The 25,976-nt window shown below is 34.4% G+C and overlaps 1 protein-coding gene across 1 annotated transcript in view; it reads right to left on the bottom strand.

Annotated features, from left to right (window-relative positions):
* The window catches only part of LOC137650053 (uncharacterized), a 66,628-nt gene that overhangs the window by 28,397 nt on the left and 12,255 nt on the right, over positions 1–25,976 (bottom strand). Inside the window, exons 3-9 of the mRNA XM_068383087.1 lie at positions 22,221–22,433; positions 21,456–21,560; positions 18,784–18,882; positions 16,965–17,120; positions 15,851–16,009; positions 2,038–2,148; positions 1,265–1,381 (exon numbers count right to left, since the gene is read on the bottom strand). Of these exons, the coding sequence (XP_068239188.1) occupies positions 1,265–1,381; positions 2,038–2,148; positions 15,851–16,009; positions 16,965–17,120; positions 18,784–18,882; positions 21,456–21,560; positions 22,221–22,433 (960 nt within the window). The remainder of the gene's footprint in view (positions 1–1,264; positions 1,382–2,037; positions 2,149–15,850; positions 16,010–16,964; positions 17,121–18,783; positions 18,883–21,455; positions 21,561–22,220; positions 22,434–25,976) is intronic.

Raw genomic sequence — 25,976 nt, 5'->3', positions numbered from 1 at the left:
TTACATTACGATAACCTGTAAGCTTATCTTGAAATAGATAGTAAACCAACTGAAAATAGTCTGTAAACTTACCATAAAATAGCCTGTAAACTTACCTTAAAATAGCCTGTAAACTTACCTTGAAATAGATAGTAAACCATCTGAAAATAGTCTGTAAACATACCTTACGATAACCTGTAAACTTATCTTGAAATAGATAGTAAACTAACGGAAAATAGTCAGTAAACTTACCTAAAAATAGCCTGTAAACTTACCTTGAAATAGATAGTAAACCAACTAAAAATAGTCAGTAAACTTATCTTAACATAGCCTGTAAACTTACCTTCAAGTAGATAGTAAACCAACTGAAAATAGTCTGTAAACTTACCTTGAAATAGATAGTAAACCAACTGAAAATAGTCAGTAAACTTACCTTAAAATAGCCTGTAAACTTACCTTGAAATAGATAGTAAACCAACTGAAAATAGTCAGTAATCTTACCTTAAAATAGCCTGTAAACTTACCTTGAAATAGATAGTAAACCACCTGAAAATAGTCAGTAAACTTACCTTACGATAACCTGTAAGCTTATCTTGAAATAGATAGTAAACTAACTGAAAATAGTCTGTAAACTTACTTTAAAATAGCCTGTAAACTTACCTTAAAATAGATAGTAAACCAATTAAAAATAGTTAGTAAACTTATCTTAACATAGCCTGTAAACTTATCTTAACATGGCCTGTATACTTGCCTTGAAATAGATAGTAAACCAACTGAAAATAGTCTGTAAACTTACCTTAAAATAGCCTGTAAACTTACCTCGAAATAGATAGCAAACCAACTGATAATAGTCAGTAAACTTACCTTAAAATAGCCTGTAAACTTACCTTGAAATAGATAGTAAGCCAACTGAAAATAGTCAGTAATCTTATCTTAAAATAGCCTGTCAACTTACCTTAAAATAGACAGTAAACCAACTGAAAGTAGTCTGTAAACTTACCTTAAAATAGCCTTTAAACCTACCTTGAAATAGATAGTAAACCAACTGAAAATAGTCAGTAAACTTACCTTACGATGACCTGTAAACTTATCTTGAAATAGATAGTAAACCAACTGAAAAGTCAGTAAACTTACCTTAAAATAGCCTGTAAACTTATCTTGAAATAGATAGTAAATCAACTGAAAATAGTAAACTTATGTTACGATAACCTGTAAACTTATCTTGAAATAGATAGTAAACTAACTGAAAATTGTAAACTTATCGTAAAATAGCCAGTAAACTTACCTTAAAGATAGCCAACCTAAGCACCTCTGAGGAATCTGGTCGATGGTCTGGATCGTATTCTAACAATCCTTGGACGAAATTCTTGAAGTCTTCACTAAAGCTCTCTGGTAGAAATACCTGAACAACGTTGAGGAGAGCGGGATTATCAGTCCAGTTTGTGGTTGTGATAAGTAATGGTATGCAGCTATGCCATTGTAGATTAGAATACTAATTTTGAACAGTTGGCTTCATTAATTTCGGTACACTTCACGGGAAGCTAAATACATATATAGACCTTGGCTAAATAGAGGTGTCTGATAGCTGTACATTGTAGCAGGTAACACTGTCTTTAGCGAGAGATAAAATGATGGCAACGCTGCCTGTAAATCAAAGTCACTGAGTTTATAAACACGTGATTAGTCAAACGCATATTTATTAATTTTACGAAGTGTTGTTAGACAAATAATATTTTTCGGTACAGCACTTCGTAGAATTATGTAAAAAAAAAAAAATTTTGATCACGTGTGTACAAGCTCAGTGATTGTTTTACAGGCAACGTTGTACAACAGTGAAGTGTACCGAAATTGATGAAGCCTACTGTACCTCTCGCTGGGATCAAACCCAGATTGGACACATGAAACATGAAGGCGCTACCAACAAGTAGAAGCTCAGTTGGTAGTGTCCCTGTCTTTCAATTGAAGAGCTAAATGTCGTTAAAAATACTGTATTTTTGGCCATTTTCAATAAAACTAAAGCTATAATTTTTTTTTTTTTTTTTTTTTTTTTTTGCTTACCCTAATGTATGGGTAGTTGGTTTTCAGCGCAGCCAACTCATAGACGGTACAGCCCAAAGAGAACATGTCTGCTTTCGTAGTGAATCCTCCACCGTTCATGACTTCTATGGCCTGGAAATAAAGCGCTAATTAGATGATAATATTTTCCTCTTCGTAAAGGTAGAAGAGACTATTTAGCTATGGTAAGTAGCTCTTCTAAGAGAAGGACACTCCAAAATCTAACCATTGTTAACTAGTCTTGGGTAGGGCCATAGCTTCTGTACCATGGTCTTCCACTGCCTTGGGTTAAAGTTCTCTAGCTTAAGAGTACACTTGGACACCCTATTCTATCTTATTTTTTTTTCCTCCTGTTTTTTAGAAATGGTGTGTTGGTGGGCAGGCTTAAAAGAAGAGCCATGGATGCCTGGTGTTTTATCAAGAGATTGTCTTTTCCTTATCTGTTTCGTTTTATTTTCAAAACCATCCTTACTGTCCTCCCTTCTGTTGAAGTGGCTACCCTGGAGGTTATTTAACCTTGCATGGTGTATCGGCTCCTCCATGATGACCCGTTTTTCTGATTTTTTTCAATAGTCTATGGGTTTGATCAATCAGTTTATCTATATTTCTGTACATATCGTTTTTGTTATCATAGTTTTTAACTTAGTTTTTAAGTATGATGTATCCTTTTTAATACCATTAATTCTTATGCTGTCTGGAGACATTGAGCGAAATCCTTGACCAGTACGTCCTACATTTCGTCAATGTCGCCTACTGTATTGCAATATTCGTGGTCTTCATGCAAATATTCAAGACCTTACAGTTGCGTCCAGACAGTATAATATTCTTTTGTGCTCAGAAACTTTGGTGTCTAATATGAGGCACTCATCTGAGTTCCTTATAACTGGTTTTAAGAAGCCAATAATTTTGAAACGTGATGCCATTCCTAGGGCCAGAGGAAGGACGGTGTATATTAGGAATGAGTACCCTGCTTCTCATAAGTCCTGCTATAAATGTGAATGCCATGAGATTAAGGTAATAAAAGTTTGTGGTAGGCATAACAACTTTTATTTGTGTTCGATCTACTGTAATCCAGACATGGATGATTCTATCTACGATTGTTTTCCTACCATTATGGCTAAGATACAAGATCATAGAAAGGCTTCTTTTGTCTTTGTTGGTAATTTCAATGCTCACCATAGGGAGTGGTTAGATCCTGTTTCTCCTACCGATCACCATGGCTTAAGAGCTTTAGACTTTGCCTCTGAATCAGGCTGTGAGCAAATCGTAAGTAAAGCTACTCACAGGTCTGGTAACTGCTTGGACCTCGTATACACTGACTCCCCTAGCGTTATAACAAGTAATGTTGATCCTCCAGTTGGGACATCTGATGGATTAAAACCAACAGTTCTTGTTGGCACGGGCCATTCCCTTGGTCGGCCCGTAGGGGACATCTGATCATGCCTTGATTTCATTAGTAGTGAAGACTGAGCAGCCTGTCCGTGATGTATCATACTCATGTAAGATTTATATGAAATCTCAAGCAGACGGGAATGGGATTTTGAGAGATCTTTTGGTCTTGAGTTGGTCACAATTGTATAGTAGTGTTGATCCTGTTGTCTCTTTGAATGAGAATCTAGTCACCATAATTGATAGGTGTATCCCTTCTCGTGTGCTAAGGTACTGAGTGAAAGACAAACCATGGTTCAGTGATGATTGAAGACGTGCTTACTTGGAGAAGCAGGAGGCCTATCATCTTTGAAAGGTAACAGATCAGATATGACTTGGAATAACCATACTCAGCTTAGATGATTCAACTGAAAAGGATTACAATTTAACCATAAAAGAAACCCTTTCTGGTACTACGCAGGAACTTAAGTGGTGGACTACCCTTAAATCTGCACTCTTTGGTGTAGATGCAACAGTTCCTTCTTTACTTAAACCAGATGGCTTTGTCACTCACTGTCCAAAAGAAAAGGCAGCCCTTTTGGCTGACGTGTTTGACAGTAAGCAGAGTAATGAGAAACTTGCCCTTCCTCATTCCTGTTTTCCTGAGGCTAAACTAAGTAGTTTAGCTTTTCGATCTCGTGAAATTAAAGCTCTTTTGATGGACCTTGATCTCTATGGAGGTTTAGACCCAAATGGTATTTTTCCTTTTGTTTCTTATAAAGACTGAAGATTTCTTAGCTCCAAAGTTATCTGCTATTTCGCGCAAGTTAGGAAGAAGAGTAGCTTTTAGCACTTGTTGGAGAATTGATAATGTTACTCCACTATGTAAATGTGTTTTTGTAGCTCAAGTCCAACTGATTACCGCCCAATGTCCATTGCTCCCATATTATCTAAAGTGTTTTAACATGTTTTGACAAAATGTCTTAATAGGCATGCTGAAGGTAATCATTTGTTCCCTGGTTTGCAATTTGGTTTTCGTAAAGGCCTTAGAGCATGTGATACCCTTCTTACAACCTCCAATGCTGTACAGAAATCCCTTGATTGTGGTCAGGAAGTTCGTATGATTGGCCTTGATTTTAGTGCTGCCTTTGACCGTGTTAATCATGAGGCCCTTTTTTCAAACTCAAACAGTTGGGAGTGGGTGGGTCGTTTCTTAACATCATGATTGAATTTTTAAGTAATAGATCACAAAGAGTTGTTGTTGATGGGGACCATAGTGAGTAAAGGAATGTGATATCTGGTGTTCCTCAGGGTAGTGTTCTTGGCCCATTACTTTTTATACTATATACACATGACATGTGGTTTGGCCTAGAAAACAAGCTTGTAGCATATGCAGATAATGCTACACTCTTTGTATTAATTCAATCTCCTGAATATAGATCTGGGGTTGGTGAATCCCTTAATAAAGATCTAACTAAATTTAGTGCAAATTGGAAATTATGGGACATGAAGTTGGATCCTAACAAAACTCAAAGTATGATTGTAGGTAGGTCAAGGACAGTGACTTCTCAACATCCGGATCTCAGCGTTGATAATGTTTCTTTAACTCTGTAGGACTCTTTTAAAATTTTAGTAGTGATTCTCGACAGCATATTTACCTTTGAGAAACACATCAGGTCTGTGTCCTCTCCAATTGCACACAAAAAATTGGCTTATTGAGAAAGTCTTTTAAGATTTTCGGAGACTACTCTATTCTTAAGAAGTGTTTCAACTCTTTCATTCTACCTTGTTTCGAGTATTGTTCTCCTGCCTGGTCTTCAGCTTCTGATTCTCATCTTAATTTGTTGGACAGGAACTTACGGTCTATTAAATTCCTTATTCCTGATCTAAATATTAATTTCTGGCACCGTCGTTAAATTAGTTTGTTATACATGTTGCATAAGATTTTTCATAATTCTGATCATCCTTTACATTCAGATATTCCCGATCAGTTACATCCTTTTTGTAATACTAGGCGTGCAGTTATTTCTAATAGTCAGCCTTCTCCATGTGGAGGCTCAATACTACACAATATTCTAGAAGTTTTATTCCAACTGTGACCAAGTTGTGGAATGATCTTCCTAATCGGGTAGTTGAATCAGTGGAACTTCAAAAGTTGAAACTTGCAGCAAGTGTTTTTATGTTGAACAGCTGATATAAATCTTTTTATAGTTAATATATGAAATATCTGTCTTTGATGTTGTTACTGTTTAAAATATTTTATTTTAATCATTCGTTATTTATCGTATCGTTTATTCACTTCCTTATTTCCTTTCCTCACTAGGCTATTTTTCCCTGTTGGAGCCCTGGGCTTATAGCATCTTGCTTTTGCATCTAGGGTTGTAACTTAGCTAATAATAATAATAATAATAATAATAATAATAATAATAATAATAATAATAATAATAATATGTCTATAAATCTAGATGATAATATTTCTCCTATTTTTTTACATCTAAATGATGATATATCTCCTCGTTTTTAATTCTAGATAATAATATCTCATTGTCTTTAATTCTAGATGATAATAACTCCTTGTCTTTAAATCTAGATAATAACTTAATATATCTCCTTATCTTTAGATCTAGTTGATAATATCTCCTTTTATTTAAATTCAAATGACAATATCTCTCTTTGTCTTTAAATCTAAATAATGATATCTTTCCTTGTCTTTAAATCGAGATAATAACATCTCCTTGTCTTTTAATGTAGGTGATAATATCTTCTTGTCATTGAATATAGATGATGATATCTCTTCTTGTCTTTAAATCTAGATGAAACCAGTTTCGTGCCGAGAAAGATAACTAAATTGCCGTTTTAAAATAAGTTTATCACAGTTTCTAGCGGTGAATATTGGATTTTAAGGGTTCGTGTGAACACGTCTTGTAAATGGCAAGTTTTAACTGTCTGGCCAACAAGGGCCGGAGACCCTGGAGTAGTGGCATTCTTAGACGAATCAGTTTTAAAACAGGCACAATAAGAATGTAAGTTTAATGTGTGTGAAACTGAAAAAGGATGATCAATGTTTTCAGGAAAAATCCAATTCTAATTGTGATTTAATGTGGGACTTATATCATGGTTCCCCTGTATAGACCTCAAGATTCCTTGACCCTCTTAACGAGAGAATGCCTTGATGAAGTCATTGAGCTTCAGCACGGAATATCATTCCCGTGCTGAAGCTTGGGGGCGGGCAAAAGGGCTCTCGAACTGGCGAATTTTCTTTTTCCTCAGTTTGGATCTGCAATTTCTCTCATCCTATTTCTATTACTTATAACTGTTTCATTCTCCTTCATATTTATCAACCGTCTCCAACCTCGCTGTCATAACTCTAACCCATTTTACTATCCAGATTTTTTTGGGGACATTATATCCGGGATTGGAATTTTATTTTCCAAATCAATTGTGGGAGCTGTGGTGGTCTAGCGGGACTATTCTCGAACAAAAAACTTGGCCCTCTGATTCCAGGGGTTGGTCAGTTTCATAGGGATAGGACTTTCGGCATTCTGTCCGGTTTGCTTGCCACTATGATTAAGATGGGGATGATTGTATTCTTGAAATGCTCCCAGTCCCATCAAGTGGGTTTGGCATACACTTGAGCCACTCTAACCATAGTGGCACCATCCCATTGTGGTACGGTAAGGAGTAGTCATTAGGGAAGCAGCTCTTGTAGGTGTCATTGGTGGAGAAATTAATTCCATGAAAGGTTAATGGGGTCTTCTTTGGGATTTGAGACAGTCATATTATTTTCTTTTCCTTACACTTATCTTTTCCATTTCTTTTTTTTATTATAACCCCCTTCCCTCCCCACAAAAAAATTAATGAGTAAACGTAATGTTCAAAGTACCCCTGGATCAGGTTGCGAACCTCAGACACCGTTGACGACTTCTGGTTGTGTAAATAAGGAAAATTCTGTTGACGACCTCGGCAATATAAAGGATTCCACCAACAATACTTTTTCGTCCAGTGGTATTACAGACAATTTATCGGCACTGGCAGAAAGTTTCATTTATAAGAAGGATAACAGTAATACCTTGCTCTCTGGTTCTGTCATAATACCAGATCCAACTAAAAATTTGAAAATTCTCCATTTAGAAAACATTCCAATTGGTTGTAATTATGATACAATTCATGAAGCCTTTTATAGATTTGGGATAATCAAATATATTTTCATGGAACTTAACAGTAGTAAAGGCTTTTGGGAAACTTGGGTGTTATTTTCAAGTTTGGAGATTGCTTTAGAAGCAAAGAAAAAATTAGGCAGCATAAAAATTGATGATTGTATGGTTTCTGGGGCTATATGCGTTAAAGCACCAAGAAACCTGGATGCATATAAACCTGAAGAATGGAGAGAAAAAGTAATAGAGCATAGACTTCCAGAAGGAAGAACCCCAAGCCTCAAACATGGAGGGAAGATTGATAATTACAACTACAGTATTATAGGATGAGTAAATTTATAAAAAAAAAAAAAAAAAAAAAAAAAAAAAAAAAAAAAAAAAAAAAAAAAGAGTTGGTTTAATTAAAAGTAAGGATATTAGTAAATACGGTAAGCAATTTGTTTTGATCAATGCTAAATCAGATACTCAAGCTCACATATTTTGTGTCATGAAGATTGAAGATACTGATCCTATTAAAGATACTAAACCACACATGAACTTCAGTTACGGTAAAGGAGTAGTCTTCGATAGTAACCTATATGATTTTTCAGAGCCAGAAATACTGGGCATGTGCCCTTCTAATGTTTGGAAGGTAAGTAAGATTCCCAAAACAAGCATGATAGTTTTAACCTTTGAAACCCCAGTTATACCTGATCATGTAAATATTGAGAAGGAAAGAGTACGTGCTGGAGAATATAAACCTAGGCCTTTACAATGCTTCAATTGTTTCAAATATGGTCATCCATCTCGGCACTGCAATAACACAAAGGTTTGTATTAACTATTCTTCTCTAGAACATGGTGAATGCAACAGAGATACAACTTGTGCAAACTGTAAAGAACACATAAATCAAACGATAAAAGTTGTAGAGTATACAAGAAAGAAGAAGCTGCCATCTTGAAAGCAAATGCTGAGCTTATTAGTGTAGAGCATGTAAAGAAATTACTTAATCAGCAACTTAATTTTTTCGTGAAAAAGGTGCCGCGAAAAAGTAATAATCCACTACCCCTTACTACCACGGGGGACAAGTGGTAGCATCTCCCTTACTGGTAGTGGCCCAGCCATCTGGGTCATGTGCTCGACCTGTTGAAGTTCGAGCACAAACCTCCAATGAGGTCAAGTACTATCACAGTCGAATCTTCATGAGGGGCATCTCTTAATAAAAGATAATGTCCTTCATCCATTGGAACTACAGAGGTCTAAATACTAGTGTTGATCAAATGAAAACTTTAACCAGGGACTCAGACGCAAAGATAATTTGTCTACAAGAAACAAATATCAGCGACAAACCATTTAATCCTGGACTCAACTATAATTTTTGCAGACCCCTTCCTTTGCAAGCTACAAGAGCTCAAGGTGGCACAGGTTTCATTATTCACAAATATATAAAATTTGAAACCATACCCCTCAATACACCACTATAGGCATGTGCTGTTAGAACACATATCGGGGAAAAATTACTTTATGCTCGCTATATCTTGAACCATCTGTAGAACTTTTCCTCTAGGACTATGCTGGGAATCCAAGAAGTCTTAGACTCTCTGACCTCCAAGACCTGATCAATCAGCTCCCTACTCCTTTTATTTTAATGGGTGATTTTAATGTAAAGCATACTTTATAGGGTGGAAATATATGTGATAGATGGGGTAATATTTTTGAAGAATTAATCGATAACAATAATCTAATACTAATGAATGATGGTTCTCCAACTAGGTATAATGTATTCTACAGCTCTATCTCAGCAATCGATTTATCAATATGTTCTTCACCCATTCGATTGGATTACCTTTGGTCAGTCAACCAACACCTACATTGCAGTAACTTAAGAACGAACCATGAAGCAGATAAAATAGCGTACCTCAGAGCTGTGCCAATAAAATTAAATTTCAAAAAAGCAAAGAGAGCATCTTGGAGGAAATACATATCCTACATCAATACCAAAACTCCTTCAAAGGAAATATTGGACAAGATTAGAAAACTTCAAGGCGAATTTGTCCATAGATATTTACCAATATTAAGGGAAAATAATAGATATATATCTGAATGCAAAGATATAGTAGAGGTAATTACTAAGCACAAGAATTACGACACTTACGTAAAGCAAAGCAATTACAAGAATTATGACACTTGCGTAAAGGAAACAATTACAAGAATTATGACACTTAAGTAAAGGAAACAATTACAAGGATTATGACACTTAAGTAAAGGAAACAATTACAAGGATTATGACACTTAAGTAAAGGAAGCAATTACAAGGATTATGAAACTTAAGTAAAGGAAACAATTACAAGAATTATGACACTTAAGTAAAGGAAACAATTACAAGGATTATGACACTTAAGTAAAGGAAACAATTACAAGGATTATGACACTTAAGTAAAGGAAACAATTACAAGGATTATGACACTTAAGTAAAGGAAACAATTACAAGGATTATGACACTTAAGTAAAGGAAGCAATTACAAGGATTATGACACTTAAGTAAAGGAAACAATTACAAGAATTATGACACTTGCGTAAAGGAAACAATTACAAGAATTATGGCACTTGCGTAAAGGAAACAATTACAGGAATTATGACGCTTACATAAAGCAAAACAATTACAAGAATTATGGCACTTGCGTAAAGGAAACAATTACAGGAATTATGACGCTTACATAAAGCAAAACAATTACAAGAATTATGGCACTTGCGTAAAGGAAACAATTACAGGAATTATGACGCTTACATAAAGCAAAACAATTACAAGAATTATGGCACTTGCGTAAAGGAAACAATTACAGGAATTATGACGCTTACATAAAGCAAAACAATTACAAGAATTATGGCACTTGCGTAAAGGAAACAATTATAGGAATTATGACGCTTACATAAAGCAAAACAATTACAAGAATTATGGCACTTGCGTAAAGGAAACAATTACAGGAATTATGACACTTACATAAAGCAAAACAATTACAAGAATTATGACAATTGCATAAAGCAAACAATTACAAGAATTATGGCACTTGTGTAAATGAGCAGACTTAATTAAATTTACATATTTAATAGGAATTTCATAATAACGCAGGACTCTCCACTAAATTGGCTAGTGTAAACTTTCAAAGGCTTTTTTTCATAGTCCACAGGTGCCATGAAAAGGGGATTTCTATATTCTGCGCATTGTTTACAAAATGTGTCAAAATAAAAATTTGGTCAGCGCAACGTTTACCTTTTCCAAATCCTGCTTGTTCCTCTCTCAGCTTTTCATCAATCTTTCTCTCCAGTCTCTTTAGAATAAGCATACTATATACTTCCATAACAACTGACGTAAATGTTATTCCTCTGTAATTATTGCAATCACTTGGGTCTCTTTTTTTTTTTTTTTTTTTTTTTTTTTTTTTTTTTTTTTTTTTTGCTATAATCATCAACACTTCTCACTCCCATTCATCAGGTTTTGCCTCTTCATGCCAAATTCTATAGGCAGTTACTCCATTGTATCCAGGGGCTTTCCATCTCTTTCGTTTTTTTTTAGGATAGCTTCGACTTCAAACACACTAAATTCCTTCATGGGAACATCAAGGTCTTCATCAGCTTCAGGTATATCAATCAAATTATTCCCTTCATATGTCCTATTCATAACCTCACTAAAATGTTCCATCCAACGTTGTCTTTCTTCATCTTATGTTGCTATAATAGAGCCATCATTCTTTTTGATGGGTATATGCTTCTTCTTCTTTGCCCCAGTCGAGATTTCATTAATAATTCTATGAGCAATTTTTACACCATAGCTACTTCCTGAATTCATAGCTTTGTCAGCTTTATCTGCTTCACTGCCAAAATATTCTCTCCAGTAATTTCTGGCTTTTCTTTTGACCTTACTGTCAATACTGGAATACTTAGCATGCTATGCTCTACCTTGTAATTTTCATTACTTACTCGAAAACTTTCAACAATCAATTTGTCTTTGTCTCCTTTTTATAGTATCCCAAGTATCATTTGATATCCATGGCTTTCTCTTTGTAACAGCATCTCCCAAGACTTCACTACTAACTGACTGATAAATGTTCTTGATATCACGCCATTCTGCATTAATTGTCTGTTCTTCGTCTCTTAAAGTTTCTAAAACTGCAAACTGATTCCTACGTTCAATTGCAAATGTTTCTCTGTGTTCTTTTTCTAAAAGCTTAGTTGGATCAAACCTAGCTATTCTATCCATCTTTCTGTAGGGTGCTTTCAGTTTTAATTTCAATGTGGCAATGAGGAACTAGTGATCACTACCAATATCGGTACCTCTATAACTTCTTACATTTCTCAGAGTCCTCCTTCTCTCTTTATTAATGGCAATGTGATCTATCTGATTTTTGTAATTGCCACATGGTGAAGTCCATGCATACTTATGGATGTTCTTGTGTTGAAAAAGAGTACCTCCAGTGACAAGATTGTTTGCTGAACAGAAACTTATGAAATGTGCTCCATTTTCATTTGCAACTCTGTCAAGACCCTCGACACCCATCTCATTCTCTATTCCTAGATCATTTCTTCCAACTTTAGCATTGAAGTCGCCAATCACAATTTTCATATCTCTCAGGGATCTCATCTATTACCCTTTGCAGTTCTTCATAGTATTCATCTTTCCTTTCTTCAAGGGAATCATTTGTTGCGGCATAGCAAACTCTAATACTCATATTGCACTGCTTTGATTTGAACTTTGCTAGTAACAATCTACTATTTACAGGTCTCCACTCGGTTAATGCCTTTTCTGCTCTTGGCATCATCATCATTCCTACCCCTTCTCTTCCAACTCCGTCTGATCTTCCTGAGTAGATTTATATATATTGCCTTGGTCTAAAGTTTCCTTACTAATTCCCTTACAACGTGTTTCACTTAGAGCCAAGATATCCAAACTATATTTCATAAATTCACTCTCCACTTGCTGTAACTTCCCAATCTTATTCATGGTTCTAACATTCAAATTACCTATTCAATTTTTCTTTAGTATTTTTAAACTGGGAGATTCTTAGCACCTGCCACACCCGGGACTTGGGGCCATTCTGTTATCTTCTCTTTCCTAGACTGACCAAAGCCATATAGGTTCATTAGCTAGATACATCAAAGGATAGCCAGTTTCTTGTGATGCACACTACAGTAAGGCAAGTGACGCCTGCCGGTCCATACTAATTCTAGTAAGATCAACCGCCAGGTATCAGGAGGAACAGCCGAAGAGGCAGTTTGTCCATTTCCTTAAACCCAATCTGTCACCCTGCAGCCAGTGACTTCACCAAGATTTAGGGGGGCATTTCCTCCACACCCAAAGCTCTCATTACTCCACCAAGTTGCTCGTCCGCTTATACAAGTATAACTGTTGCCAAACAAGGATTGCTAAGATAATCCGCCTAGCGTGGTATATATATAATTTTAACATGTATATATAACAATATATAAATATAGATGTAAATATTTATATATATATATATATATATATATGTGTGTATATATATATTATATATATATATATACATATATATATGTTTATATACACACATATATCAACATCAGTATCATCAGCCGTCACTAGTCTAATGCAGAACAAAGGCATTAGACATGTCTTTCCATTTGCATCTGTTTATGGTCATTCAATGTCAGTCCACAACCACAACCTTTCTTAGTTCATCAATCCATCGTCTCCTATTCCTTCCCCTGCTTCTTTTGCAATCTCAAGGGAACAATTATGTAATTCTTAATGTTCATCTATTAGCTGTCATTATCATTATATGTCCTGTTCATGTCCATTTCTTTTTCTTACATGTTAAAATTTCCTCTACTTTAGTTTGCTCTAATATCCATATTGCTCTTTTTCTGTGTCTTAGTGTTGTTCTTATCGTTATTCTTTCCATAGCTGTTTGAGTTGTAACTAGCTTATGTTCTACAGTATATAGTAAGACTACTAGTTTCTGATTTTTTATGTTTAAGTGAGCATAGCAAGTGCAAAGTTAATGTTAATGGAGTCTTATCAAATTAATTTCCAGTAAACAGCGGAGTACTCCAAGGGAATGTGTTATCACCTATGTTGTTTATACTCATGGATTTTGTAAAGCCTAGAACAGTCAGAGATGGTGGAAAAAGATTGAATGGGATTGATGATAGGAATTTATTAGACCTAGAGTATGCTGATGATGCTTTCGTTTGCAGAACGCCACAGGATTTGCAATACTTGCTTGCCAGAATGCATTAAATATCACACGAGGTTGGACAGGGATGATGAGAACAGAGTATGCAATGGAAGATGAATTATCATTGAAAGGAGAATGAGGTAGAATCATTTAAATTTTTAGGAACTATGATCTCCAATACAGGTTCTTTAGAATCAGAGTTTAGTGAAAGATTGTAAAAAGGAAATCAGACAATGGCAAGGTTAAGTAAAATTTGGAAAGCAAATCGCATTAAAATTACATTTAAAAATCAGACTATATATTAGTTTAATGAGATCGATGTTACTCTATGAACGTGAGTCATGTTATGATAATAAAACAATCTCAAATAGATTTAGTAGATTTGAGAACAAAGCCCTGAGAAGGATATTGGGAGTTAAGTGGCAGGACAGGAATAGAAATGAAACTTTAAGAGAGATTACTCGCGTGCCATATGTGGATGAGATCGTGATGAGGGGTAGGTGGAGATGGTTTGGGCATGCTCTTCGCACTCCCCAAGAGAGATTAGTTCACCAAACGTTCAGCTGGGCTTCACAAGGCACTAGAAGAGTTTGAAAACCCAGGCCTACATGGCTGAGTACTATGAAGCGCGAAGTAGATGATGAATGGAGAAGTATTGAATTAAAAGCTCAAGATAGGGACGACTGGCGAAATCTAACCGAGGCCCTTTGCGTCAATAGGCGTAGGAGGAGATGATGATGATGTGTAAAGCAAACAATTTCAAGAATTATGACACTTGCGTATAGGAAACAATTACAAGAATTGTGACACTTGTGTAAGAGAAACAATTACAAGGATTAAGATAATTGCGTCAAGGAAACAATTATAAGAATTATAACTCTTACGTAAAGCAAAATAATTACAAGAATTGTGATAAATACGTAAAGGAAACAATTACAAGAATTATGACTCTTGCGTAAAGGAAACAATTACAAAAAATATGGCACTTGTGTAAAGGAAACAATTACAAGAAATATGGCACTTGTGTAAAGGAAACAATTACAATAATTATGACCCTTGCGTAAAGCAAAATATTACAAGGACCATGACACTTGCGTGAAGGAAACAATTACAAGAATTATGACACTACCGTAAAACAAAAAATTACAAGGACCATGACACTTGCGTAAAGGAATCAATTACAAGAATTATGAGACTTGTGTAAAGGAAACCTTTACAAGAATTATGACACTTGCGTAAAGCAAAAAATTACAAGGATTATGACACTTGTGTAAAGCAAAAAATTACAAGGATCATGACACTTGCGTAAAGGAAACAATTACAAGGATTATGACACTTAAGTAAAGGAAGAAATTACAAGGATTATGACACTTAAGTAAAGGGAACAATTACAAGGATTATGACACTTAAGTAAAGGAAACAATTACAAGGATTATGACACTTAAGTAAAGGAAGCAATTACAAGGATTATGACACTCAAGTAAAGGAAACAATTACAAGGATTATGACACTTAAGTAAAGGAAACAATTACAAGGATTATGACACTTAAGTAAAGGAAGCAATTACAAGGATTATGACACTTAAGTAAAGGAAACAATTACAAGGATTATGACACTCAAGTAAAGGAAACAATTACAAGGATTATGACACTTAAGTAAAGGAAGCAATTACAAGGATTATGACACTCAAGTAAAGGAAACAATTACAAGGATTATGACACTTAAGTAAAGGAAACAATTACAAGGTTATGACACTTAAGTAAAGGAAGCAATTACAAGGATTATGACACTCAAGTAAAGGAAACAATTACAAGGATTATGACACTTAAGTAAAGGAAACAATTACAAGGATTATGACACTTAAGTAAAGGAAGCAATTACAAGGATTATGACACTTAAGTAAAGGAAACAATTACAAGGATTATGACACTTAAGTAAAGGAAGCAATTACAAGGATTATGACACTCAAGTAAAGGAAACAATTACAAGGATTATGACACTTAAGTAAAGGAAACAATTACAAGGTTATGACACTTCTACCATGTCATGATTAACTTATGGCTAATAGCAATTAATGCAATTAATAGACCACCAGTCACTTACCGTATACTTGGCTGTGCCGATCATAGTAGACCCTCTGGTAGTATCGTCTCCAAGAACACGGGCGATGCCGAAATCGCCAATTTTGATGGTTCCAGTGGCTGATAGGAAGATGTTTGCTGGCTTGATGTCACGGTGGATAATCTTCCTATCGTGGATGTACTGAAGCCAAAGGAAATAGAGGCTGTCAATAGACACGACTTGCAAATTTTCATAAGAGAAATTTATTTTGCATTTGCTTATTTGAGACGATGACTAGAAATTGGTCTATTTATATGGGAAGATTGCATGCTCGTGATTAGAAATATATTTATTTAGGGGCTTGCTTTCTTGTGATTAGAAATTTGTAGATTTATTAATGTTATTTCATCAGGATTCAAAACTGGAAGATTTATTGATATTATTGTTAGTTCGTGATTGTGAATTCGTAGATTTATAGGTAGGATTGGAAATTTTGTTAAAATAATTTCAGAATCAAACGAAACATCAGTAAATATATTTCATCATCGTTGCATTTTACATGTACAAACATACACATATGAATGTATATATATATATGTATATATATATATATATATATATATATATATATATATATATACATATATATTTATATATATACATATATATATATATATATATATATATATATATATATATTATATATATATATATAAATATATATAAATATATATATTATATATATAGGTATATATAAATATATATATATATATATGTATGTATATATATATATTTGCGTATATGCATGAATATACATATACTTATAGATAAATGTTTTTATATACATACACACATACATATATATATATATATATATATATATATATATATATATATATATATATATATATGTATATATGTATGTGTGTATGTATATACAGTGCATATATATATATATATATATATATATATATATATATATATATATATATATATATATATATATATACATACAGTATATATATATATATATATATATATATATATATATATATATGTATGTATGTATGTATGTATATATATCCAAACACAATTCCCACCTGATTATTATCCCATTTATTCTTTTCAACACACTCGTCTCGTCTCTTTCCCTTACCGAAAGGCCCTCCGTTATCTTGAGCGTCCAAGACAAGACTTGTCCTTCGGGGAAGAGACTTTCTTCCACCTTCTTCATCTCGATCTGTCTGGCAAGGTCTCCTCCTTCGCAGTATTCCATGAAAATGTGCAAACATTCGTTTTTCCTGTAGCCTCCCTGTAAAAGAAATAATAGCAGGCTCTCTCTCTCTCTCTCTCTCTCTCTCTCTCTCTCTCTCTCTCTCTCTCTCTCTCTCTCTCTCTCTCTCTCTCTCTCTCATTTATTAATGTTGGGTCATTTTCAGTCTTTCAAGAAAATTCACAATATTTAGGGAAATTCACTTTGTTATAAAATTCAGTTTCATAATATTATGGATGATTAAATATCATTTTCTTGGCTAGTTCTGCTAATTGATGTTAATTATACACACACTCATATATATATATATATATATATATATATATATATATATATATATATATATATATATATATATATATATATAACATACAAGTCTTCATATGCGAATGAAATTTATTGAAAATAGTAGGGGGAAGACTGCAAGTCATTGTTTAAAAATATTAATTAAGAGAAACATAAAATAAAGCCGCAAATTAGTAAGAGTCTTAAGTAAAGTAACTGAAGTATCCGGATCAAGAATGAGAGATGAAAGTATAATCAAAAGAACTTTGGATATATCGATTGTTTTATGCACGGTCTTAGAATGAGAAACCTCTCCGATCTTTGGCAAATTCACAGCAATAGCCTATCTATCAACAAAATAAATGTGTTATATAAATTAAAGACCATTTGATTTAACAATAATTATAAGATGTAAATTATGTTTCTAAATGTTCCCGCCAACTCAAATTTCGAATTTTTTTTTTTTTTTTTTTTTTTTTTTTTTTTTTCTTTTTTTTTTTGTGAAGTTCCCAGCAATACAAATTTCAATCGCCACTATGAAGTGTCCGGCAAATTAGGAAGTCAGTCTCCTGGTGGGTGAAGTTCCCAACAACTCAAATGTCTATATTTCCTGTTAAATTCTTAGAATCTCAAATGTCAATCTTCCCAGTAAAGTTCACAGCAACTCAAATGTCAATCTTTCTTGTGAAGTTCCAAGCAACTCAATGTCAATCTTTCCATTAAAGTTCCCAGCAATTTGAATGTCAGTCTTTCCATTGAAATTCCCAGCAACTTGAATGTCAATCTTCCCAGCGAAGTTCCCAGCAACTCAAATGTCAATCTTCCCAGTAAAATTCCCAGCAACTTAAATTTCAATTTTACCAGCGAAGTTGCCGGCAACTTAAAATTCAATCTTCCCATTGAGGTGTCCATCAACTCAGATGTGAATACTCCTGGTGAAATTCCCAGCAACTCAAATGTCAATGTTTCTTATTAAATTTCAAACAACTCAAATGTCAGTCTTCCTAGAAAGTTCCCAGCAACTTAAATGTCAATCTTCCCTGTAAAATTTCCAGAAACTTAAATATCAGTCATCTCAGTGAAGTTCTCAACAATTCGTATGTCAACATTCCTAGTAAAGTTCCCAGAAACTCTAATGTCCATCTTCCCAGTGAAGTTCACAGCAAGTCAAATTTCAATCTTCCCAGTTACGTTCCTAGCAATTTAAATGTTACCCCTGCAAGTGCAGTTCCCAGCCATTTGTGTCAATCTTCCAAGTGAAGTTCTCAGCAGCTCAAATGTCAATATTTCCAGTGAAGTTCCCAATAACTTGAATGTCAGCCTCCCCAGTGAGGTTCCCTGCAACCTAAATGTCAGCATTGCCAGTGAAGTTCCCAGCAACTCAAATGTCAATCTTCCCAGTGACCTATTTGCTTACCTCATAGAAAACAATGTTTGGGTGGTTGAGTCCCTCCAGGAGTTTCATCTCTTGAACGGAGAGGGTGCGACCTTTGTCATTTAGGTCCTTCAGATCTACCTGCGAGACAAAATGCCAACTATGATAGATTTTACCTCAATGAGACTTGAATGAATTACCCGCACTCCTTTTCTCTTGAGATGTTGCCCCGTGGAAAAGGTAGTTCATCGGTGGTTTTCACTTGATCTTTACCCAAAGATGCACATGTTTCTTAGGTTTTAGCCTTACCAATTTTCCCACTTCCTTTCTTCCATTTTTCTGTACAACTTATTCACCACCTCCGCGCTGAATAACCTTGCTAGTTCCAGCGCTGGGTTACATGATTCAACTTCTATATATTAAATAAAAAAGTTGAGATGCAAAGGGATTTCTACGCACACTCATTACTTTCTACCTTTATTAATGCAACATTTTATTTAGTAACAAATACTAGTGGCCCTTTGGGTTATACATTTTCTAAATAGTTGTAGATATGATTCTTTACTTCTTACCTTGGCTGATGGCACTCTTTAGTGAATAACGAAAATTTTCTTATAAGTTAGAAAGGGAAATATAATTGCTGCTATTATCTTTTGATATATGAAATCAGTCTTCAGTTTTTAAGTAACAATGACAGGATTTTTTTTTTTTTTTTTTTTTTTTTTTTTTTTTTTTTGTTCATCAATTTCTCTTTTATTCAAGTCGAAGAGCTCTGTATGCAGTCTACACTTAAGGAAAATGGAATAGAAAAAGATGAATAATAAGGGTTTTTTTATAACAGCCAATCAAAAAGGAGAATCTGACTTGCAAAATTCTAACAAAATCATTTCAATTGTTTGGCTCAATTCCTTACTAGGTCTGCAAGTCACTTCAGTGCCGTAACGTAACTTCGCACTAAGTGTGTTTAATCTAAATAGATTAACAGACTTGCTAAAAATCATTTTGGTACGAGATGACGGTTTCATAAAGATAAGAGTTTATGCATAATATGCCAGGCCGTGTCATTGATTTGACAATGGTTTTTTCCTGCTGTGAAAAGGCTCAGGACTTTTACAAAAAAAAAAAAAAAAAAAAAATCTCGGTATTTGTTTACAAGACCACGCTGTCTATATACTGCCAAGTTATGCAAAGCTATTGTTTTCCTCTATTACTTTTCATAATTTAAAACAATTCACTACATGGGATACAAGCTGAAATTAAAAAACCATACAATTTAAGAAAAAAAAAAATAGCCCGGTTTCCTCACTAAACTACCTGGAACTGACATCGTTATTCGTCAACATTATCATCAAACAGAAGTCTGTGATGCCAGCGTACATTTGATATACATTCAAAATATGTACTAAATTAAAAATAGAATAGTTGCTCAAAAGTGTCACTATTTGTGACTTGTATATTTCATGGACACTTTTGAGTAATTACGCCATTTTTAATTTAGTATATATTTTGAATATATATCAAACGTACGCTGGCATCACAAATTTCTGTTTGGTTGACTATGTTACGATGACAGTTCCAAGTCATTTAGTGAGAAAAGCAGCCTAGTTTATATATATATATATATATATATATATATATATATATATATATATATATATATATATATATATATATATAAATATATATATATATATATATATATATATTTGTATATATATATATATATATATATATATATATATACGTATATATATGTGTATATATATATATACATATACATATATATATATATATATATATATATATATATATATATATATATATATATGCGTGTGTGTGTGTGTGTATATATATATATATATATATATATATATATATATATATATATATATATATATATATATATATATATAAAATTCTATATGATTTTTATCATTTTAACTTGTTTCCCAGGTGGCGAATTGTTTTATATTATGAAAAAATTAATAGAAGAAAACAATAGCTTTGCATAATTTGGCAGTATATGGAGAGCGTGGTCTAGCAAACAAATACCAAATTCTGAATAAGGTTTGTAGACATGTTGCAAATTGGAGGAAATCTATACCTGAAATAGATATTTGATGCCTTTTGGAAAAAAAAAAACAGAACTCTTGACTTATGCAAAGGCTGTTCATTGTCTTTAACTATAAACTCCCATGTCAAGAAATTGTTGAAACAAAAGTCGTGAGGACAAGAGAAATGTCTTGAGGATTTCAATGATTGGCTAGAGAGCAGTGAATGAAAAAGATAATATCATTTACCTTTGGAAAAAGCACCAGAAAGTTAAAAACTAGAATCAACATTGAAAGGGTTTTTTTTCTCATGATGTACAGCAAACTGCTGAAATTGATAAGAAAAATAAGCTATCGGTTACACAGAAACATGCGGACAAATAGAATAGTTGACTTTAATATATATATATATATATATATATATATATATATATATATATATATATATATATATATATATATATATATATAAAAGACTACTATTACCAGAACGAAAACAATCTCTGAATCCAGACAAAAAAATTTTATTGGTGACAAAGAAGCATATATGTAGACTACACAAAAATATATATAAGAAAGACAAATCTTAACAAAACGAAATCAATCTCTGAATCCAAACATTAAGAAAAAATATATCAGGAGAAATCGTATGAGTCTACTTACTTTTTTTAGCACCACGTGTCGCCCGTTTCTCTTCATCAGGAAAACTTCACCGAAGCCCCCCTTTCCCAAAGGCTTGATTATATCCACGTTGTCCTCCACTGCATCCTATAGAAGGAGTTAATTCTGGATCATTCGTTTATAACCTCGAGTATAACCTTAAGCTCTCTTCACTCTGGTTAGCATATTATCGAAGTCTGGCATTGTTCGTCCTGAGATAAAATTAGAGCCAATCACAGTACGAGCTAGCTCAATGAAGAGAAGTATTGCTAACCTTTAATAGGGAACCACGTGGATGGCGTGCGCAGCACATCCATGTTCCATCTACCAGGATAGAGGAGCAATGAGATTATGTTTAATAGCGAGCGAAGCTATCTACAGTGGAGCAAAGACAATTTGAGGGACGTGGTATAAAGTGATCTGGCAATCCGTCAACAGCGAATACAGGATAGGTAATGATGCCATGGTTTAGTAATAATTGTTGACCTCGTGCTATGATTGGCCCTAATATCGTGCCAGGTTAAAACCTTGCAGACTTCGTTAAAATGCCTTCGGTCATCCAGACAAGTGATGTATTGGTTAGAAGAATACTTTAATTCAGTAGATTATTGTTCTTTTATTTCTTAAATTAGGCTACACTTACTTTGAATAAATGCCTCATACAAAATCTGAAATGAACTTAAAAATTACAGAAAATTAAATAAATGGTATTTCAATAGAAAGATGAAAGAGAAGAGAGAATAAGTATATCATTGCACTCTTGCCTACCACATGAAGGATAGCTCCGGAAGTGACGTTGCATTGTTGAAGAGTCTTCTCATCTTCCAGTTTATTTCCCTGGAAGCTGAAGAATCCAGAATGAGCGTCCAGACCATATTGGATTTGGAGGAGGAGTTTTAAGTCCCCAACCTTCGTGTTATGATGAATTTTGATGGGGATCTGCATGTCAGTCGAAGTTTTGATCAGGAATAAAATGCTCCCCTGAGAATACAAAAATGCTCCCTTGAGAATAATATCGAAATCTTCCCCTGGAAAAAAAAATATCAAAATGCTCCCCTTAGAAGAAGATAAAAATATTCCTCTGATAGTAATGTCAATATATTTCCCAGAGAAAAATATCAAAATGCTCCCTTGAGAATATCAAAATAGCTCACTGAGAAGAATGTCAAAACGACCCCGTGAGAAAAATATCAAATGCTCCTCTAAGAGGAATATCAAAACTCTCCCTTGAAATGAATATCAAAATGTTTCCCTAAGATAAATGCCAAATGCTCCCCTGAGATTGTCAAAATGTTCCCCTTAGAAGAATATCCAAACGCTTCCCTATGAAAACTATCAGAATGCTCCCCTGACAAGAATGTCAAAATACTCCCTAAGAAGAATATGAAAATAGTCCCCTGACAAGAATATTAAAATGCTCCCTTGAGAAGAATATCAAAATGCTCTCCTGAGAAGGATATCAGAATGTTCCCTCTGGGAAGTCTATCAGACTGCTCCCCTGAGAAGAATGTCAAAATGCTCACACGAGAAGAATATCAAAATTCTCCCTTGAGAAGACTACCAGAATGCTCCCTTGAGAAGAATGTTAAAATGCTCCCACAAAAAGAATATCGCAATGCTACCCTGAGAAGAATATCAGACTGCTCCCCTGAAAAGAATATCAAAATGCTCCACTGAGAAGAATTTCAAAATGCTCCCCTAGAAAGAATGTCAAAATCCTCCCCTGAAAACAATACCAAAATGCTCCTTTGAGAAGAATGTCAAAATGCTTCCCTGAGAAGACTATCAGAATGCTCCCCTAAGAAAAATGTCAGAATGCTCCCCTAAGAAGACTATCAGAATGTTTCCTTGAGAAGAATGTCAAAATGGTTCTTCAGAAGAATATTAAAATGTTTCCTTGAGACGAATATCAGAATGCTCCCCTGAGAAGAATTTAAGAATAATTCCCTCAGAAGATTATCAGAATGCTCCCCTGAAAAGAATGTCAAAATGCTCCACTGAGAAGAATGTAAAAATGCTCCCTTGAGAGGAATATCAAAATGCCCCCCCTGACAAGACTATTAGAATACTCCCTTGAGAGGAATATTAAAATGCTCCCCTGAGAGGAATGTCACAATGCTCCCTTGAGAGGAGTATCATAATGCTCCCAAGACAACACTATGAGAATGCTCCCTTGAGAAGAATATATAAATGCTCCCCTGAGAACACTATCAGAATTTTCTGAGAAAAATGTCAAAATGGATCTTGAGAAAAATATTAAGATGTTTCCTTGAGAAGAATATCAGAATGCTCCCCTTAAAAGAATGTCAAAATGCTCCCCTGAGAAGAATGTCAAAATGCTTCCTTGAGAGGAATATCTGAATACTCCTCTCATAAGACTATCAGAATGTTCCCCTGAGAAGAATGTCAAAATGGTTCTTGAGAAGAATACTTGAAAGTTTCCTTGAGAAGAATATCAGAATGCTCCCATGTAAAGAATTTCAAAGTGCTTCCCTGAGAAGATTATCGGAATGCTCCCCTGAGAAGAATGTCAAAATACTCCCCTGATAAGACTATCAGAATGTTCCTCTGGGAAGAATGTCAAAATGGTTCTTGAGAAGAATACTAATAAGTTTCCTTGAGAAGAATATTAGAATGCTCCCCTAAAAAGAATGTCAAAATGCTTCCCTGAGAAGATTATCACAATGCTCCCGTGAGAAGAATGTCACAATGCTCCCCTGAGAAGACTATCAGAATGTTCCCCTGAAAAGAATGTCAAAATACTCCCCTGAGAAGAATGTCAAAATGGTTCTTGAGAAGAATATCAGAATGTTCCCTTAAAAAAATGTCAAAATGCTCCTCTGAGAAGAATGTCAAAATGGTCCCTTAAGATGAATATCAAAAAGCTCCCTGACAAGACTATCAGAATGCTCCCCTAAGAAAAATGTCAGAATGCTCCCCTGAGAAGACTAACAGAATGTTCCCGTGAGAAGAATGTCAAAATGGTTCTTCAGAAGAATAATAAAATGTTTCCTTGAGACGAATATCTGCATGCTCCCCTGAGATGAATGCAAGAATAATCCCCTGAGAAGAATATCAGAATGCTCCCATAAAAAGAGTGTCAAAATAGTCCCCTAAGAAGAATGTCAAAATGCTCCCCTGAGAGGAATATCAAAATGTTCCCATGACAAAACTATGAGAATGCTCCTTTGCGAAGAATATCAAAATGCTCCCCTGAGAACACTATCAGAATGTTCTCCTGAGAAATATGTCAATATGGATCTTGAGAAGAATATTAAAATGTTTCCTTGAGAAGAATATCAGAATGCTCCCCTTAAAAGAATATCAAAATGCTCCCCTGAGAACACTATCAGAATGTTCTCCTGAGAAATATGTCAATATGGATCTTGAGAAGAATATTAAAATGTTTCCTTGAGAAGAATATCAGAATGCTCCCCTTAAAAGAATGTCAATATGCTTCCCTGAGTAGATTATCAGAATGTTCCCCTGAGAAAATGTCAAAATGGTTCTTGAGAAGAATATCAGAATGCTCCCCTGAAAAGAATGTCAAAATACTCCCGCGATAAGACTATCAGAATGTTCTCCTGAGAAAAATGTCAAAATGGTTCTTAAGAAGATTATCGGAATGCTCCCCTAAGAAGAATGTCACAGTGCTCCCCTGAGAAGAATGTCACAATGCTCCCCTGAGAGGAATATCAAAATGTTCCCCTGAGAAGACTATCAGAATGTTCCCCTGAGATGGATGTCAACTTGCTCCGTTGAGAGTAATATGAAAATGCTCCCCTAAGAAGAATGTCAAATTGCTCCCCTGAGAAGATTGTCAAAATGCTCTCTTGGGAGGAATATAAAAATGCCGCCCTGAATGCTCCCCTAAAAAGAATGTCAAAATACTCCCCTGAGAAGGTCAAAATGCTCATCTGAGAAGAATGTCAGAATGTTCCCCTAAGAAGAATGTCAAAATAGTTCTTGAGAAGATTAGTGAAATGTTTCCTTAAGAAGAATATCAGAATGATACCTTAAAAAATGTCAAAATGCTCCTCTGAGAAGAATGTCAAAATGGTTTTTGAGAAGAATATTAAAATGTTTCCTTGAGAGGAATATCAGAATGTTCCCCTGAAAAGAATGTCAAAATGCTCCTTTGAGAAGACTATCAGAATGTTCCCTTGATAAGAAAGTCAAAATGGTTCTTGAGAAGAATATCAAAAATACTCCCCTGAGAAGAATGTCAAAATGCTCCCTTGAGAGGAATATGAAAATGCCGCCCTGAATGCTCCCCTAAAATGAATGTCAGAATGCTCCCCTGAGAAGACTATCATAATGTTCCCTTGAAAAAAATGTCAAAATGCTCCCCTGAAAAGAATGTCAAAATGGTTCTTGAGAAGATTATTGAAATGTTTTCTTGAGGAGAATATCAGAATGCTCCCATGTAAAGAATGTCAAAAAGCTCCTCTGTGAAGAATGTCAGAATGTTCCCCTAAGAAGAATGTCAAAATAGTTCTTGAGAAGATTAGTGAAATGTTTCCT

The sequence above is a fragment of the Palaemon carinicauda genome, chromosome 11, assembly GCF_036898095.1.
Source record: "Palaemon carinicauda isolate YSFRI2023 chromosome 11, ASM3689809v2, whole genome shotgun sequence".
Lineage (NCBI taxonomy): Eukaryota > Metazoa > Arthropoda > Malacostraca > Decapoda > Palaemonidae > Palaemon > Palaemon carinicauda.
The sequence above is the reverse complement of the archived record's forward strand: the minus strand, read 5'-3'. Positions and strand labels throughout refer to the sequence as shown.